This window comes from Diadema antillarum, unplaced genomic scaffold (genome assembly GCF_040938485.1).
Source record: "Diadema antillarum isolate AM-2024a unplaced genomic scaffold, OU_Dant_1.0 seq00000234_RagTag, whole genome shotgun sequence".
Lineage (NCBI taxonomy): Eukaryota > Metazoa > Echinodermata > Echinoidea > Diadematoida > Diadematidae > Diadema > Diadema antillarum.
The window spans coordinates 1250698-1267965 of record NW_027271283.1 but is presented as its reverse complement, the minus strand read 5'-3'; the positions used below and the strand labels follow the sequence as shown (position 1 = coordinate 1267965).

Genomic DNA, 17268 nt, shown 5'->3' with positions numbered 1-17268 from the left:
CCGGAAAACCGACGCCGTGGCTGCGCCCGCCTCCTGGCCTGCCCCTCGGCCCCGCTAGAGTATAGCAGCAGCGCTGCTGCGCTTCTATATGGACCAGAACCACCACTCGGACTAGACTCGGAGCAGCTCAGTACAGTACAAACTGTAGTATGGTCTACTCAACACCAATTAACAAGTGATGATGAGCACATTGAAGTGTTTTTGATCTGGTTTCTCATTGACTGAAGACAACCAACTTTTTTGCAAGTCACGTCTGTAGTAAAACTGCATATTTTGAAGATGGGGATCTTAGAAAAGATTGCTGAAATTGAGAGGGAGATAGCAAGGACTCAGAAAAATAAAGGTAAGTTGCCAGATTTTCCCACAGCCCAGGCACAATCTCTATTAAAGTTTAATGCAATTGTTCAAATCTGTACTGTGTGTCTGTATAGTCAACTTTAATACTGTCGTTACTGATTATACACCAGAGGCAGAGATAGCTAGAGTCGTAGAGACTTGCGTCATCTGGCTCTAGGACTTTGTAGCAGCAGGCTGTGGTGAGACTTTTCTGACCTCTTTGTGAAATTAATAAATTTAATAATGCTCCCTTACCATCTGCAAACATCTCCTCCTCCTTCTCTTCCTCCTCCTCCTCCTCCTTCTAGGTTCTACTTCTTCTTCGTCTTCTTCTAATTCTTCTTGAGGGTGACCGTGAAGTACTGACCTCATGTTGTTGTGCTGTACAGTGTAGAATACACAATTGTACATAAAGTTGTTATGGACACTTTCCATAATCCGGTGTGGTGCAATCATATGATTAGTGTGAGTCACTGACACTGTTTTGAGTAGTCTATTTAATATCTAGATTTGAGTTCAGACTTTAAAAGAATACATGTCATGATATTTGATAAGCCTAGAAGTACAGTAGAAAATATTTTGTGCACATTTTACCCAGTGCAGTCCATAGGAACTTGAAACCTTATCTTATTCTTAGATCTGACAAACAAATTCACTCAGTCAGCTTTTCTTTTCACATCCTAAATCATGTGTGTTTAGTGTAGGTAAAGTTAAATATAATATTTGCTGATTCAAATATCAATATCAAGATTAACTATTATGTACATGTGGCAGGAGCATGAAAATAAATCAACACTATAACCAAAATGCAACTTTTAGCAAGCTGTATTTCACCTGCAAGGCTAGAAGTCAAAATAGCACAAAATGTAGACTTAAGTTCTCTGTCACAGTCCTAAAGATGTCAAAAGAAATGAAGAACTGTCCCGGAAGCAGATGGCAAAGAAAATAATTCTTTTTAAATTCTGCTTGTAAAGATTAATTTCTATGTCAGTTGGACCAAATTTTATTTACCGGTAGTGAAATCTTGACAGACATCAATGGCATTTCTTGACTTTTTATTTGTGCAGCTACTGAATATCATCTTGGACTGCTGAAAGCCAAACTAGCCAAATATCGGTCTCAACTGCTAGAACCACAGGGCAAGAGTGGAGCAAAGGTGAGGAAATCATGTATTGTAACTTATGTGGCAAATATTGATATTATCATTTGGAAAGTATTAACATTGTTGGCATGGCACGTGAGTGAAAAGAAAAGTATATTTTAGTGCCCTACTTTTGGTCATGATGATGTGTTAAAAGGGATGAAATGTCATTTTCTTTTCATTTCAAAGAATTATTTCAGATCAGATAAATATCAGATGTCAAGTTTTATGTGAGACTAACATATGCCAGATCTTTTGTTTTTTAATGATAAACCATAACATTCTAAATCAGTAGCATCATCTAATTATGTTAACTATGTTATGTTTGCATCATCTTATTGAGTTAGAAATGTATCCCATTTCTGTCAAAGCAGCTTTACATGTGATCTGATAGGAAGGTGTACTCATATCTTCTATGTTTCAGGGAGAAGGATTTGATGTAATGAAATCTGGAGATGCTAGGGTTGCTCTGATAGGATTCCCATCGGTTGGCAAGGTAAGTACATAGAGGCATCCTACACACTGAAATGCAGGTATTTGAGTGTTGCAGTGCTGTAGTAGAGGCACTGTGAATTATTTGTTTCCATGTTTATATTTAAATCGTGTACACTCATTACAAAAATATTAAAAGTGTCACTATGTGGAATCGTGTTTTGTTCACAAATACGCACGTACATTTTTAGACAGCGATGCAAAATGTTAAAACTCCTTTAGAGTATATACACACCACTTACAAACAAACAGTAAGATAATTTGTTCAATTAAACTGTCATCAAAATGCTTTGTCATCCAGCTTTGTTTTACACATGCTGCTGCAGCTTCAAGCACACAAGAAATATTTCAATATGAGGATGATGATGTTGGGTTTTTTTTTTTTTCTTGTTCTAGTCTACTCTCTTGAACACTTTGACCAAGACACACAGCGAGTCTGCATCCTATGCCTTCACAACTCTCACATGTATACCTGGAGTTATTGAGGTAAGTCCTGATCATCACAGTGGAGTGGGGTGGTATGGTTCAAGTTTATATAGGATGGTCACTTACAACAACAACAAAAAAAAAAAAAGGGGGGGAGAAAAGACCAATGTTGGATTACACACAATGAAGACTCATAATGCCCAACAGTAGATAAACATTTTTTTTTCAATAAGGAGGGTGACATAGATTATTATGGCAAAGTGTTATCCACCATTGTACAGTGTATCCAGGGCAACAGCAAGCCACACACTCTATTGGCTTGTAATGCGGTGTTTGGCAAATTTGATCTCTCTGAAAGAGGAGTTAGGGGAGTCTTAGGGGTCCAGAAAATGTCTACAGTGAATGTTCCTGGATGCAAATAACAAACTATGATAGTTTGTAGATTTAATTGATGTCACTGGACTTTAAACCAACCTTATGTTTAGTAAGTGGCATTCAGATGATTTTGACCATTGAACTGTCTTGTGAATGAGTGCATTGCAGTGAATGTTTGAAACTAAACAAAGCAAAAAAAAAAATAAAATCTGTGCACAGTATGTTTTTGATGTGGGAAACTTGCTTTGCACCAAGTAAACCACAATCATGACATAAAATCATGTACAAATGTTTCAAAGTTCAATGGTGTGTCCTATCATATATTATCTTCCCTTGCTTGTAGTACCGAGGAGCCAACATTCAGCTACTTGACTTACCTGGTATCATAGAGGGAGCAGCCCAAGGTAGGTTTACACAAACAGGAGTTTGAGTTTGGAAACAGAACACAAGAAACCAATAACATGTATCTTTATTCTAGTCCAAGAACAGTGTATACCATTGCTGGATATAATGCTTTTAAAACACACTAATGCACAAAAGTGCAATGCATGTATTTGCCCACATACTGCCTCTGTTGCATATCCTGTGTGAACTTGTGTGACTTTCAGTCAAATTTGATATGGAGGGGAATCATGGGAAAATCTTTTTGTCATTGGTGACAATGTCATCAGTGTTCTGACATTTATTTGCATGGAGATTGATTTGAAAGGCCCACTTACCAGTTAGAACTCTAGGCTACTTTACTGAATTTATTTTCTGTTAGATTTTACTACGGATGTACTGGCCAAACAAATCATCAAATGGTTTTGTTTGCTGCGTTCACTGACCCATCCTGAACAGGGTCAAGGTTACCACTTGAAATAAGTTGGATGTTTGTCAAATTGATTTCATTATAAGCATCTTTTGAATCATAATTTTAGGTTATCATGCCTTCTGTGTTCTGGCTAAGGAGACTTTGGTGTCACATTTCCTGTGTGCAATATACCAGCCATTTTTCTTTGGAGCTTTAATTCAAATTTGCTGCATAGGTGGATCATGGGAAAATCTACAAATGTATCCCCGCACTGTAAACGTATACATTTTCGCGGTACATTAATTGTGTGTATTTCACACAACTTCTGGCTAGCTCGAATTCTAAAACCTGTGAAAATATCTTCACATATTTCTGTCCACATTGTGAATAGGTTGACAATTACAAAGCATGAATTCAAGAATCTGCAAATATGTTTTTGAACACCTCAGGGCAAAAATTACGCAAAAATATTGATGTTTACACTAGCCTAGGTCTACATGCCTGTCCTGTTTATTTCTATTCTTCTTCTTTTTTTTTTTTTTTTTTTTTGGGGGGGGGCAGGATTGCAAATCTCTCAGTGTTATGACTTTTGGTCTGGGGATTCTTTTGTATTGCAGGGTAAAATACATGTCTAGTTTAAGTTGTACATACAGTGTATGCCACATTCAATGTGACAATTAACAATCTTTAATGAGCATATCTCAGCAGCAGTATTACAATTTATAATTTATGTGTGATATTGTTATGACCAGATCTACACATTTGTTAATGATGAACTTTCTTAATTAAGATATCACCAACACAGTAAATTTCTAGCCTGTCACCAGGAAACATGACAGTTTTTCTGACAGCTATTTTCATGCTCCTTGTATGACAGGCAAGGGACGAGGTCGTCAGGTCATTGCTGTGGCCAGGACAGCAGACTTAGTGGTCATGATGCTGGATGCAAACAAAGGAGATGTACAGAAGTGAGTAACGGTCTAACATTCACCCATTCACTGTAACGGTCTAACATTCACCCATTCACTGTAACGGTCTAACATTCACCCATTCACTGTAACGGTCTAACATTCACCCATTCACTGTAACGGTCTAACATTCACCCATTCACTGTAACGGTCTAACATTCACCCATTCACTGTAACGGTCTAACATTCACCCATTCACTGTAACGGTCTAACATTCACCCATTCACTGTAACGGTCTAACATTCACCCATTCACTGTAACGGTCTAACATTCACCCATTCACTGTAACGGTCTAACATTCACCCATTCACTGTAACGGTCTAACATTCACCCATTCACTGTAACGGTCTAACATTCACCCATTCACTGTAACGGTCTAACATTCACCCATTCACTGTAACGGTCTAACATTCACCCATTCACTGTAACGGTCTAACATTCACCCATTCACTGTAACGGTCTAACATTCACCCATTCACTGTAACGGTCTAACATTCACCCATTCACTGTAACGGTCTAACATTCACCCATTCACTGTAACGGTCTAACATTCACCCATTCACTGTAACGGTCTAACATTCACCCATTCACTGTAACGGTCTAACATTCACCCATTCACTGTAACGGTCTAACATTCACCCATTCACTGTAACGGTCTAACATTCACCCATTCACTGTAACGGTCTAACATTCACCCATTCACTTGTAGACTCCCTGTTCGCTGATAGACTCCCTGATCGCTAATAGGCTCCCCACTCGCTGGTAGACTCCCCATTCACTGAGAGACACCCCACTCACTGGTGGGCTCCCCATTCACTGGTAGACTACCTATTCACTGTTAGACTCCCTATTCACTGGTAGACTTCCTATTCACTGGTAGACTCCCTATTCACTGGTAGACTCCCCACTCACTGGTAGACTCCTTATTCACAGGTAGACTCCCCATTCACTGGTAGACTTCCCATTCACTGGTAGACTCCTTATTCACAGGTAGACTCCCCATTCACTGGTAGACTCCCTATTCACTGGTAGACTTCCCATTCACTGGTAGACTCCCTATTGACAGGTAGACTCCCCATTAACTGGTAGACTCCCTACTCACTGGTAGACTCCCCGCTCACTGGTAGACTACCCGCTCACTGGTAGACTACCCATTCACTGGTAGACTCCCCATTCACTGTTAGACTCCCCACTCACTGGTAGACTCCCCATTCACTGGTAGACTTCCCATTCACTGGTAAACTCAATATTCACAGGTAGACTCCCCATTCACTGGTAGACTACCCACTCACTGGTAGGTAGACTCCCCGCTCACAGGTAGACTACCCATTCACTGGTAGACTCCCCATTCACTGGTAGACTTCCCATTCACTGGTAGACTCCCTGTTCACAGGTAGACTACCCATTCACTGGTAGACTCCCCACTCACTGGTAGACTCCCCACTCACTGGTAGACTACCCATTCACTGTTAGACTCCCCACTCACAGGTAGACTCCCAATTCACTGGTAGACTCCCCATTCACTGGTAGATTCCCCATTCACTAGTAGACTCCCCATTCACTGGTAGACTCCCCACTCACTGGTAGACTCCCTATTCACAGGTAGACTCCCTATTCACTGGTAGTAGGCTTCCATTCGCAGGTAGACTCCCCATTCACTGTAAGACTTCCCATTCACTAGTAGACTCCCTATTCACAGGTAGACTCCCTATTTACTGGTAGGCTTCCATTCACAGGTAGACTCCCCATTCACAGGTAGACTCCCCATTCACTGGTAGACTCCCCATTCACTGGGAGACTCCCCGCTCACTGGTAGACTCCCAATTCACTGGTAGACTTCCTATTCACTGGTAGACTACCTATTCACTGGTAGACTCTCCATTCACAGGTAGACTCCCCATTCACTGTAAGACTTCCCATTCACTGGTAGACTCCCCATTCACTGGTAGACTCCCCATTCACTGTAAGACTTCCCATTCACAGGTAGACTCCCCATTCACTGGTAGACTCCCCATTCACTGGTAGACTTCCCATTCACGGGTAGACTTCCCATTCACTGGTAGACTCCCTATTCACAGGTAGACTCCCTCTTCGCAGGTAGACTCCCCATTTACTGTAAGACTTCCCATTCACTAGTAGACTCCCTATTCACAGGTAGACTCCCTATTTACTGGTAGGCTTCCATTCACAGGTAGACTCCCCATTCACAGGTAGACTCCCCATTCACTGGTAGACTCCCCATTCACTGGGAGACTCCCCGCTCACTGGTAGACTCCCAATTCACTGGTAGACTTCCTATTCACTGGTAGACTACCTATTCACTGGTAGACTCTCCATTCACAGGTAGACTCCCCATTCACTGTAAGACTTCCCATTCACTGGTAGACTCCCCATTCACTGGTAGACTCCCCATTCACTGTAAGACTTCCCATTCACAGGTAGACTCCCCATTCACTGGTAGACTCCCCATTCACTGGTAGACTTCCCATTCACGGGTAGACTTCCCATTCACTGGTAGACTCCCTATTCACAGGTAGACTCCCTCTTCGCAGGTAGACTCCCCATTTACTGTAAGACTTCCCATTCACTAGTAGACTCCCTATTCACAGGTAGACTCCCTATTTACTGGTAGGCTTCCATTCACAGGTAGACTCCCCATTCACAGGTAGACTCCCCATTCACTGGTAGACTCCCCATTCACTGGGAGACTCCCCGCTCACTGGTAGACTCCCAATTCACTGGTAGACTTCCTATTCACTGGTAGACTCTCCATTCACTGGTAGACTCCCCATTCACTGTAAGACTCCCCATTCACTGGTAGACTCCCCATTCACTGGTAGACTCCCTATTTACTGGTAGGCTTCCATTCACAGGTAGACTCCCCATTCACAGGTAGACTCCCCATTCACTGGTAGACTCCCCATTCACTGGGAGACTCCCCGCTCACTGGTAGACTCCCAATTCACTGGTAGACTCCCAATTCACTGGTAGACTTCCTATTCACTGGTAGACTCTCCATTCACAGGTAGACTCCCCATTCACTGTAAGACTTCCCATTCACTGGTAGACTCCCAATTCACTGGTAGACTTCCTATTCACTGGTAGACTACCTATTCACTGGTAGACTCTCCATTCACAGGTAGACTCCCCATTCACTGTAAGACTTCCCATTCACAGGTAGACTCCCCATTCACTGGTAGACTCCCTATTCACTGGTAGGTTTCCATTCACAGGTAGACTCCCCATTCACTGTAAGACTCCCCATTCACTGGTAGACTCCCCATTCACTGGTAGACTCTCCATTCACTGTAAGACTTCCCATTCACAGGTAGACTACCCACTCACTGGTAGACTCCCAATTCACTGGTAGACTTCCTATTCACTGGTAGACTACCTATTCACTGGTAGACTCTCCATTCACTGGTAGACTCCCCATTCACTGGTAGACTCCCCATTCACAGGTAGACTCCCTATTCACAGGTAGGCTTCCATTCACTGAGAGACACCCCACTCACTGGTAGACTCCCCATTCACTGGTAGACTCCCCATTCACTGTAAGACTTCCCATTCACAGGTAGACTCCCCATTCACTGTAAGACTTCCCATTCACTAGTAGACTCCCTATTCACTGGTAGACTCCCTATTCACTGGTAGGCTTCCATTCACTGGTAGACTCCCCATTCACTGGTAGACTCCCCATTCACTGGTAGACTCCCTATTCACTGGTAGACTACCTATTCACAGGTAGACTCCCCATTCACTGGTAGACTCCCCATTCACTGTAAGACTCCCTATTCACTGGTAGGCTTCCATTCACTGGTAGACTCCCCATTCACTGGTAGACTCCCCATTCACTGGTAGACTCCCTATTCACTGGTAGGCTTCCATTCACAGGTACATGTAGACTCCTTATTCACCAGTATAACTGGTTATTCACTCCATTTACCTGTAGGCTCCCCATTTACTAATAGACTCGGTATTCACTTGTAGACTCGCCATTACCTGGTAGGCTCCCTGTCATACAGAAGACCCTCTTTCTTGTGGTAGGCTCACCCTATTATAATATTCTCCAAAGTAGCTGTGGAATGAGGTGTTTTCTAACAGGGCATAGCCTTAAAAAACATGTTACTTTTTGTATTCGATCCGCTTAGAGAACTCATTTTACTGGCATCTACCTTATATGGTTTATGTGATTGATGCTCCTTATCATTGAATGCCACACTCATTCAAAAACGGCAGATATTAAACATCCTCGTGATATATTCTAATTCAAGTGTTTTGAAAATTGTTCATAGTCGAGGCTACCATCTGCCAATCTCCAGAAATGAGCTTCATAAGCAGTCCTTCTTCCCACGCACTGTGTGGACTTGGAACTCACTGCCCCCTGACATCATACACTGTATCAGCCCCATCAGTCGAAGCCTTCCGGCTTAAGCTGATAGCAAGCTATGCAGTGTAGACTGACACTGCTAATTGATTTTTACTTGCACCCTGAGATATTTTATACAACTGCACTCCCACACAAGCACAGCATGCACAGCATGAATCACGCCTGTAATAATCTTCAAGTATGAAGGACGCAGGACTACCAGAAGAAGAAGAAGAAATTCATGCATTAAAGCAAACGAAGATGATTTTTGTGATATTCTTTCTTATATGATTATTTTTAGTGATATTGTTCTACTTATGTGACACCAAATTATCGCGCAATACCCATCTAGACAGGTCAGTGCATAAGATTACCCAAAACTAACAGCCAGACATTTGGAATATTATGACTTTGACATGCAGAAATTTGAATCTTGAGAACAGATTACCCAAAACTCATCATTGAGCCCTCTAGTCTTAAACTGGACAGGGTTTTTTCCTTTCTCCCTGTTAATACAGAATATGTCAACACATCTTGTTGCCCTTTGATGCTCTCCTCTTTACTGTATAAATTTCAGTTTTGTTTTATAAAAAGCTCTTCATGTTTTATTCACAGAAATCTACTAGAGAAGGAACTTGAAACAGTTGGCCTCCGTCTCAACAAGAAGAAACCCAACATTTACTTCAAAGTAAGGAAATTGATTCCCCTTGGCATTTTATTGTATTGTGAATTAGTTTTCTTGTGTGTTTGTTTATTTCAGGATACACTTTTCAAAAACATTTTCATGTATCCTAATCAAGAAATCAATGTACATTTGTATTAGCTGAAATTTATTTTGTTCTGATGGTATCAACCATCACAATGTGAACCATATATTTTGTAGAGGATCGGTTAGTTGTGTCCAATTTATTGTCATGTGGAAAGGAAAATGTAAATTGTAAATGTAATGTTATTTAATAATCACTTTTGATCATTTTTATTTTCTTTTTAATTTTGTATACCTATATATTTTCATCTCCAGCAAAAGAAAGGAGGAGGGCTATCATTCAACTCGACCTGCACACTGACCAAATGCAATGAGAAGATGGTTCAGATGATTCTTCATGAGTACAGTATCCTCTGCTACAGCGTCCTATTTTGAATGTTTTGATTTACCAGTGTTATGTCTATTTAGTGTAATTCAAGTGCAATATCAGGCTTTAGTGCCATTGAATCGAACTCATTAAATTGTACAAGCTTTTCATCACTGTTTACACATCCAGAGATATGTAGATGGGATCTACACCTTCCTTTTTTTTTTCTTTTTTTTCTTTTTTTTTGGGGGGGGGGTGAGGGTGTGAGGGTCTTTTATTTCATTAATTAGTTGGGGTTTTTTTACTCCACACCCAACATAATTCTTCTGATTTATGTTTATCAAATGGCATGCTTGCAAATGTCATAATCTCCAGTGGATAGACCATAGAGAAGAGGTTTAGGATAGCTACATGTACTGTATACATTTTAATGGCATGCCTTGTTTGATTCTCTCTCTCTCTCTCTCTCTCTCTCTTCATGATCAGTGAGGTGTTAGGATTTTGAATCTTTCCATAGGTAGGGGAAAAAACGCTTTGTATGATTTCTGTTCTTTACCCATCCAGTGAAATGATTTCCCTGTTAGGTGCCAATCCAGCACATATAAACAAGATTGCCCCTAGATTTATCTATGTCTGCTGTCAACATTACATTTCAAAGTTCTTGAACTTAGAGCAGTCGACAACAAAATCCCACTTGATTTTACATTTTCCTTTTTTTTTCATTATTGTTTAATTATTATTATTATTATTTGCAGTGCACAATTTGTCTTTGTTCCAAGGAAAGCAATGATCAGATCAAATCTTAAAGCTTCCAGACTGACAGTAGATTGCCAGTGTTGCGCATTTAATGTTTCTTATTGTCAAATCAAAAAGAAATCATTGTTTCTTTTTTTGAATTGTTATATAAACTTATATGTGGGTTTTGTCATGAAGTGTACTCATGCCAAGCATGATCAGAATGTATGAAATTATGTGTCTACTCTTTGAGAGAGCATGAAGCATTACTGCCACTTTCACCTTAACACTTCTTTCCTATAGAAATCTTCAACGCTGAGGTCTTGTTTCGAGAAGATTGCTCAGCAGATGAGTTCATTGATGTCATCAATGCCAACCGAATATATGTGCCCTGTCTCTATGTGAGTTTTATCAGTATCAGTACTCTCCGCATAATCGGGTATCGCTTAAACGGGTACTCCGTTTAATTGGGTAGTAATGTCCAAATCAGTTCCAATGCACATTGAAATTACCTGATAATCGGGTTGCCTCTCCGCATAAATGGGTAAGAATTTTCTTCTAATTCAATTTTCACCAACATTTTATCGCAGATATAAGACTGTAAGAAATCATGAATGTCACTTTTTCCACGGCTAATTGCATTCTCTGCTTGATTTGCAAAGAAGACCGATCATTTAAGGAGTGACTGAAAATGAAAACACATGTACCAGTACCGACTTACCACACGTGAACGAACATTACACATGTAGCTGGCACTCACAATTGCATAGACAGACAGGAGTTGAACACATTTACGCTCCTCTCTTGCTCCGCAACAACATTCACAATACGAGAAGTTTGCAACGAAAATCAGGCCATGCATCAGCTCCATAATTTTGCTTTCCCCCAGTCACTTTCTACTTGAATAGTGCACGCAAAGAGACAGGTTCATTTCGGAAAATGCCTGCGTGTTAGCGAGGAGCCTATAGTCGATTCAATTGACAAAGTTTTCTGAAGACATATTTGTCCATAAAAAGAGTGTAAATTATTGCTTGTGACTGAGCAAGTGTAAAGTATGTATAATGTGCCGTGCAAGCATGCGTGTTAAGCACACAGTGTAGGTGTTTGGTGCAGTGTACAATGCATGTACATACACATTGTGTGTGTCAATTGTGAATGCTTGAGCCTACCCAGTTATGCGAAGAGTACTGTATTAGGTATTTTATGGGGTTATCTGTCTATGTCATATCAATGCACCACATTTCATACCAATTCAAAAGTGGTCATTACTACCTCTTAAAGAAATGACCAAAACTTTGACATATCTGTGCAATATTTTATGTCATGGAATGCTTAGTGTTTATCTGTGCTCATGTCAAAAGTTAAAATGCTTTATGCTGTTACGCTGCTGTCTTGAAGTACAGTTGTATGCTGTTGCACAAAATGTAGTGACTCTTGCAAAGTGTAGCGTTCAAATGTATGTGTTGTTGTTCATTCTGTAGGTGTATAACAAGATAGACCAAACTTCAATTGAGGAAGTTGACAGAATAGCTCACCAACCTGACTGTGTAGTCATTAGCTGTGAGATGAAACTCAATCTCGATTACTTGTTGGAGAAAGTCTGGGAATACCTCAACCTCATCTGTCTGTACACCAAGAAGCGCAGTCGTAAGTATCCTGATACCGCCTGCAGACAATACATTTCTCTGTGTTGCAGATTAACTCTTTATGTGCCATGGTGGAAACCACCTGTGTGCCACGTTATTCTGAGACACGAAGGTAGTCATGCTTTGAGAAAGAATTCTGTTTTTCAAATTTGTTTAACTTCTACAAATTTCTGTTAGGATGGGCATAATAGTAGGCAAAGTTAAAGAGGAATGCCAAGCTTTGTTTCGATATAAATTGTATGATGAATCTATTTTCAATTTTTCTTTTGAATGACCAGTTGCTACATTACTGTAAAGGCAAGACTTTTGCACATAAAACCGTGACAGAAACTTAGAATATACGAGCAAATGTATCTAGTTGGGAACATCGCTTGATAGTCGATCACCACAAAGAATGCAAGCCGTATATGAGAGGAACAAAAGCACGAGAAATGCTTTCATTGTGCCGAGGGATTAGCAGTAATTAGCGGTTTATCGACCGGTCTTGGCGACTTTGTTTGTTGAGCAGAATATGCGAAGTTGGCACGCCGTCGATTGAGTCGGACGTGCAAACGTGGAACATTTTCATTTTGAGCCTCAAAAATTGTCCTGGAACCCAATCATCCTGTAGACACATTGTCAGTGGCTTGTTGTCAACACTGAATCAGATGAACTCCTCTGTTTTAGTTATCCCCGCCGAACGAGTTCGAGCAGGGGACTATGAAACGGGCTCCGTATGTGTGTGTGTCCGTGTGTCCGTCCGTGTGTCCGTCCGTGTGTGCACACGTGTGTGATCAAAATCTTCAATTTGCTACTTCTCTGTCATTTATGAGCCAATTTTGATTCTGTTTGCTTTATATGATAGCACTACATGGGAGCTTTGAAACTTCTACACAGAATTTCAGTTGTGACCTTTGACCTTGACCTTTGACCTATATTGTACATTTTGCTACAAAATGCTACTTCTTCGCCATTTCTAACCCGATTTCGATTCTGTTTGCTTTATGTGATGGCACTAGGTGAGGGCTTCAAAACGTCTGCACAGAATTTTGACCTTTGACTTCTTTGACCTTTGACCTTGATTTTTGACCTGTATTGTACATTTTGCTACAAAATGCTTCTCCTTCGCCATTTCTAATCCGATTTTGATTCCGTTTGCTTTATGTGATGGCACTAGGTGAGGGCTTCAAAACTTCTACACAGAATTTTGACCTTTGACTTCTTTGACCTTTGACCTTGATTTTTGACCTGTATTGTACATTTTGCTACAAAATGCTACTCCTTCGCCATTTCTAACCCGATTTTGATTCCGTTTGCTTTATGTGATGGTACTAGGTGAGGGCTTCAAAACTTCTACACAGAATTTTGACCTTTGACTTCTTTGACCTTTGACCTTGATTTTTGACCGACATTTTATTGTACATTGGCTACAAAATGCTACTCCTTCGCCATTTCTAACCCGATTTCGATTCCGTTTGCTTTATGTGATGGCACTAGGTGAGGGCTTCAAAACTGCTACACAGAATTTTGACCTTCTTTGACCTTTGACCTTGATTTTTGACCTATATTGTACATTTTGCTAGAAAATGCTACTTCCGACGGGGACATATATTACGCACCGCGTAATTTCTACTTTTCCTTGTTTTATAGCATATAATTGCTTATCTTATCCCTAATTGCATGAAGCTTGTATATTGCCTTGTGGGACTGCAAATTACAAATGTTTCGTTCACACTAAGTGGTTGCAATCGTGCGTATCAAAGCACTTTTATAGTATGGTTCTCCTGTAGTTTCTTGTCTACCCTTGGCCTGCTGCATAGAATTGTCTTTTTATGATACGATCACAAAGCATTAATAGTACCGTGATATTCTTGTTTTTCAAAATATTTAACCAGATATATGTTCTATTATATTTTGATGGAAACAACATTTTATTGTTCCATTAGTATTCAAATTTGCATGTCGTGGTACAATGTAGATTCATAAAGCCAATGGATATTCTGCAACTTCTCAACTTGATAGACCTAGTTATAAATCTTGGTAATGAGGAAATATTTCTTTGTTTCAGATCGACCAGACTTTGAGGAAGGGATTATCATGAGAAAAGGCTGCAGTGTGGAACATGTGGTAAGACTTTCCAGACGTTGCCATGTCTCATGCTACAAGTCTCACACATTGATACAACTCACTCTGCATACAGTCACCCTTGCTTAAAGTCAACCTTGCATAAGTCAAATAATGGCCTAAGTCAAAGGTCTTTTCAAGTGCTCTTCTCTTTTATATTCTCTTGATTTTAATCCTTCATAAGTTGATTTTTCTCTGAGTCAAAGCTATTTTGTCAGTCCAAATAGATACAACTTAGGCAAGTTTGGCTGTTATGTGGGACACAAGTATACAGAGTCAAACAAAATAAATTGGCATAATGCTTACATGTGAGCATTCACTGTTTTCAGGTAGCAATAGTCTCAGTTCAGTGTTGTTTTTTTATCTATCACATGTGCTCAGAATAACTGCTCAGTGAAGATATGAAAATGTAATATCTGGGCGACGTGAGTATGTCCCATATATCACTTCTTAGACTTCAACAACAACAAAAATGGAAAAATGTGTTCACATGAATGATCCTTGCATCAAGTTGTTTTTTTGTTTTTTTTTTTTGCTCCTGATTGACAAATTGCTCTTCATCAATGTCAGTGAATGGCAATTCGTCAGATAGTTGCAATTAAGTGCCTTGAGATCAAATTCTGTAATCGCAATAGGATGAGTGATCTAATCATTGATAATACCTGGAGGTTTTTTTATTGTCCTTTTGTGAGTGAGTGACTTTACATCATGATATACATTTCAATTCCTCATCTATTACACCTTTGCCTTTTTCCATTTCAGTGTCACGCAATTCACAGAACCTTGGCAGAGAGATTCAAATATGCCTTAGTGTGGGTGAGTTAGCATTACAGTATCAGTGAATGCAGTTGCCTACTCTTTTATTTCTTTAAGCTGAAGAAATTTTGAATAGTTGAAACAATATGGTCCTTATGACATTCTATTCCACACATTAAAGATGTCTAAAATCTAGGGCTGCTTCTGTTAATTTCATTTTTTCTTTCCGATAATGAATTAATGTGGTACATGTAATAGGAATAGTGGTCATTCTTATCATAAACAGTTACTAAACTTGAGGTGTTCCAACATGAGACCTATGCAGTTTTTATTATTATTATTATTATTATTACTGTTGTTGTAATTAACATGGATCGTTTGAGGCATCAAGTTATAGTGTAGCAATTAATATATGCATGCATATTGGGTGGTGTGTTTGTTGTTATTTTTTTCTCAGTTTAGCAATTTTGTTTTGTTTTTTCAATGTCTTTCTCTGTAGGGAACAAGTACAAAGTACAGTCCTCAACGTGTGGGTCTCTCTCATCTAGTTCACCATGAAGATGTCATCCAAGTAGTCAAGAAGTGAACTGAAGGCATGTCACATGTTTACCATTACAATCATCTCTCATATAATGTCGTGACTTTAACTATTCAGAAACCATTTTGGGGTACGGCAGGTGTTTACCCCAGAGTTTCAACGGGTTTGTGAGGTTGTGAGAAAATACGTGGAGACATTATGACTCTTTATGCTGCAATCAGTATAACAGAAATCGTCAGAAAATGGAAGGTTTTTACCAAGCTGTGGATGGCCAGTTAGTATGCAGACTACACTGACATCTTAATCTTGCTGACTGTTTAGTATGGTTTCAAATGTCTTATCACTTTTGAAGATTATATTACAATGCTTAAGGTATGACCTTACACATGCAGCTTGCATGTTTTGCATTTGATTTTTTTTTTGTTTCTTTCTTTCTTTGTTTTTTTTTTTATGGGGGGATGGGGGTAGGTAAACACTGTGTTGTCACATGGTTCTAAGATTCATGGTCACTAACTCCTACATCTTTCCCTCAAAATATTCTGAGGAACTCATAAATAGATACAATCAGATAAATCTTGCTGGGAATCAACTCAAATGCTGAAGGTGTTCTACAGATCATTGATGATGCTTAAATGACCACAGCTATTATTCAAGATACGTATACGGTGGAAAACTTGCAATAGAGATTTGGTGTAACAAGGTTTTTTTTTTTTTTTACAGGAAACTATTAGTTACAATGCCACATTAGTTTCTATGCAATCAATCCCATGTCAGCACATATGTTATGGTGTGTCTTGTAACCAGGTTGCATAGAACAAGATTTTGCTGTGCCAATTGTGAGATCCTGGTATATACAATCTCATGTGCTGTAAACAAAGAACGAAAAGAGAATCTTTTTGCATAAGCATTTCACAGGAAATTACTTTACATCAGTTGTCATTTCCCTTGAGAAAATATACATTGTTGTAATTGCCCTCATTCTTCGGTTATTTTTTTTTTTCTCTCGTCAGATCAATTACCGACAGTAGCCAAATCTAAGCATATCATAGTTATTGGATACATAACTTCTATAGAGTAATAGGATACACACACACACACACACACACACACACACACACAAGATGATTTATCACTTTTGTCAGTATTGATTTTTAGTTTGTAGGTGAAAATTACAGAGATGATATAAGAGAGTGAAGCAACAATATTATACAGTGATCACACAGCTGAGGTTTGTACTCCTGTTTGGGCATATCCATGTGTTTCCAGATAATGATTGTTGTCAAGATGGGATAGATGACGGTCTCAAAAAAAGATTTTTAAAAATTGTGGTGAGTTTCATTCATATAATCGTAATTTGCAAGGAAAGGAAGTTGCAGAAGTATTGTCACTTTGAATGCGAGAATAAAGCTAGAACTTTCTATACACTTCCAGAATGAGACAGTCTAGTGCTGTTATGCATGCCCACATGATAGTACAATTAAACCTAGCAGGATCATGTCTGATGTACAATAAACCCT

At 39.6% G+C, this 17268-nt stretch overlaps 1 protein-coding gene across 1 annotated transcript; it reads left to right on the top strand.

The window, feature by feature from the left end:
* Positions 1–136: 136 nt before the first annotated feature.
* On the top strand, positions 137–15812 carry LOC139729321 (developmentally-regulated GTP-binding protein 2-like). The gene is made up of 13 exons (XM_071640248.1): positions 137–343; positions 1404–1492; positions 1902–1973; positions 2366–2455; positions 3114–3174; positions 4441–4531; positions 9516–9588; positions 9922–10012; positions 11012–11109; positions 12190–12355; positions 14402–14460; positions 15220–15273; positions 15713–15812. Exons 1-13 carry the CDS (start codon positions 280–282, stop codon positions 15797–15799), a joined length of 1095 nt encoding a protein of 364 aa, XP_071496349.1. The 5' UTR covers positions 137–279; the 3' UTR covers positions 15800–15812.
* The last annotated feature ends 1456 nt before the right edge of the window (positions 15813–17268 follow it).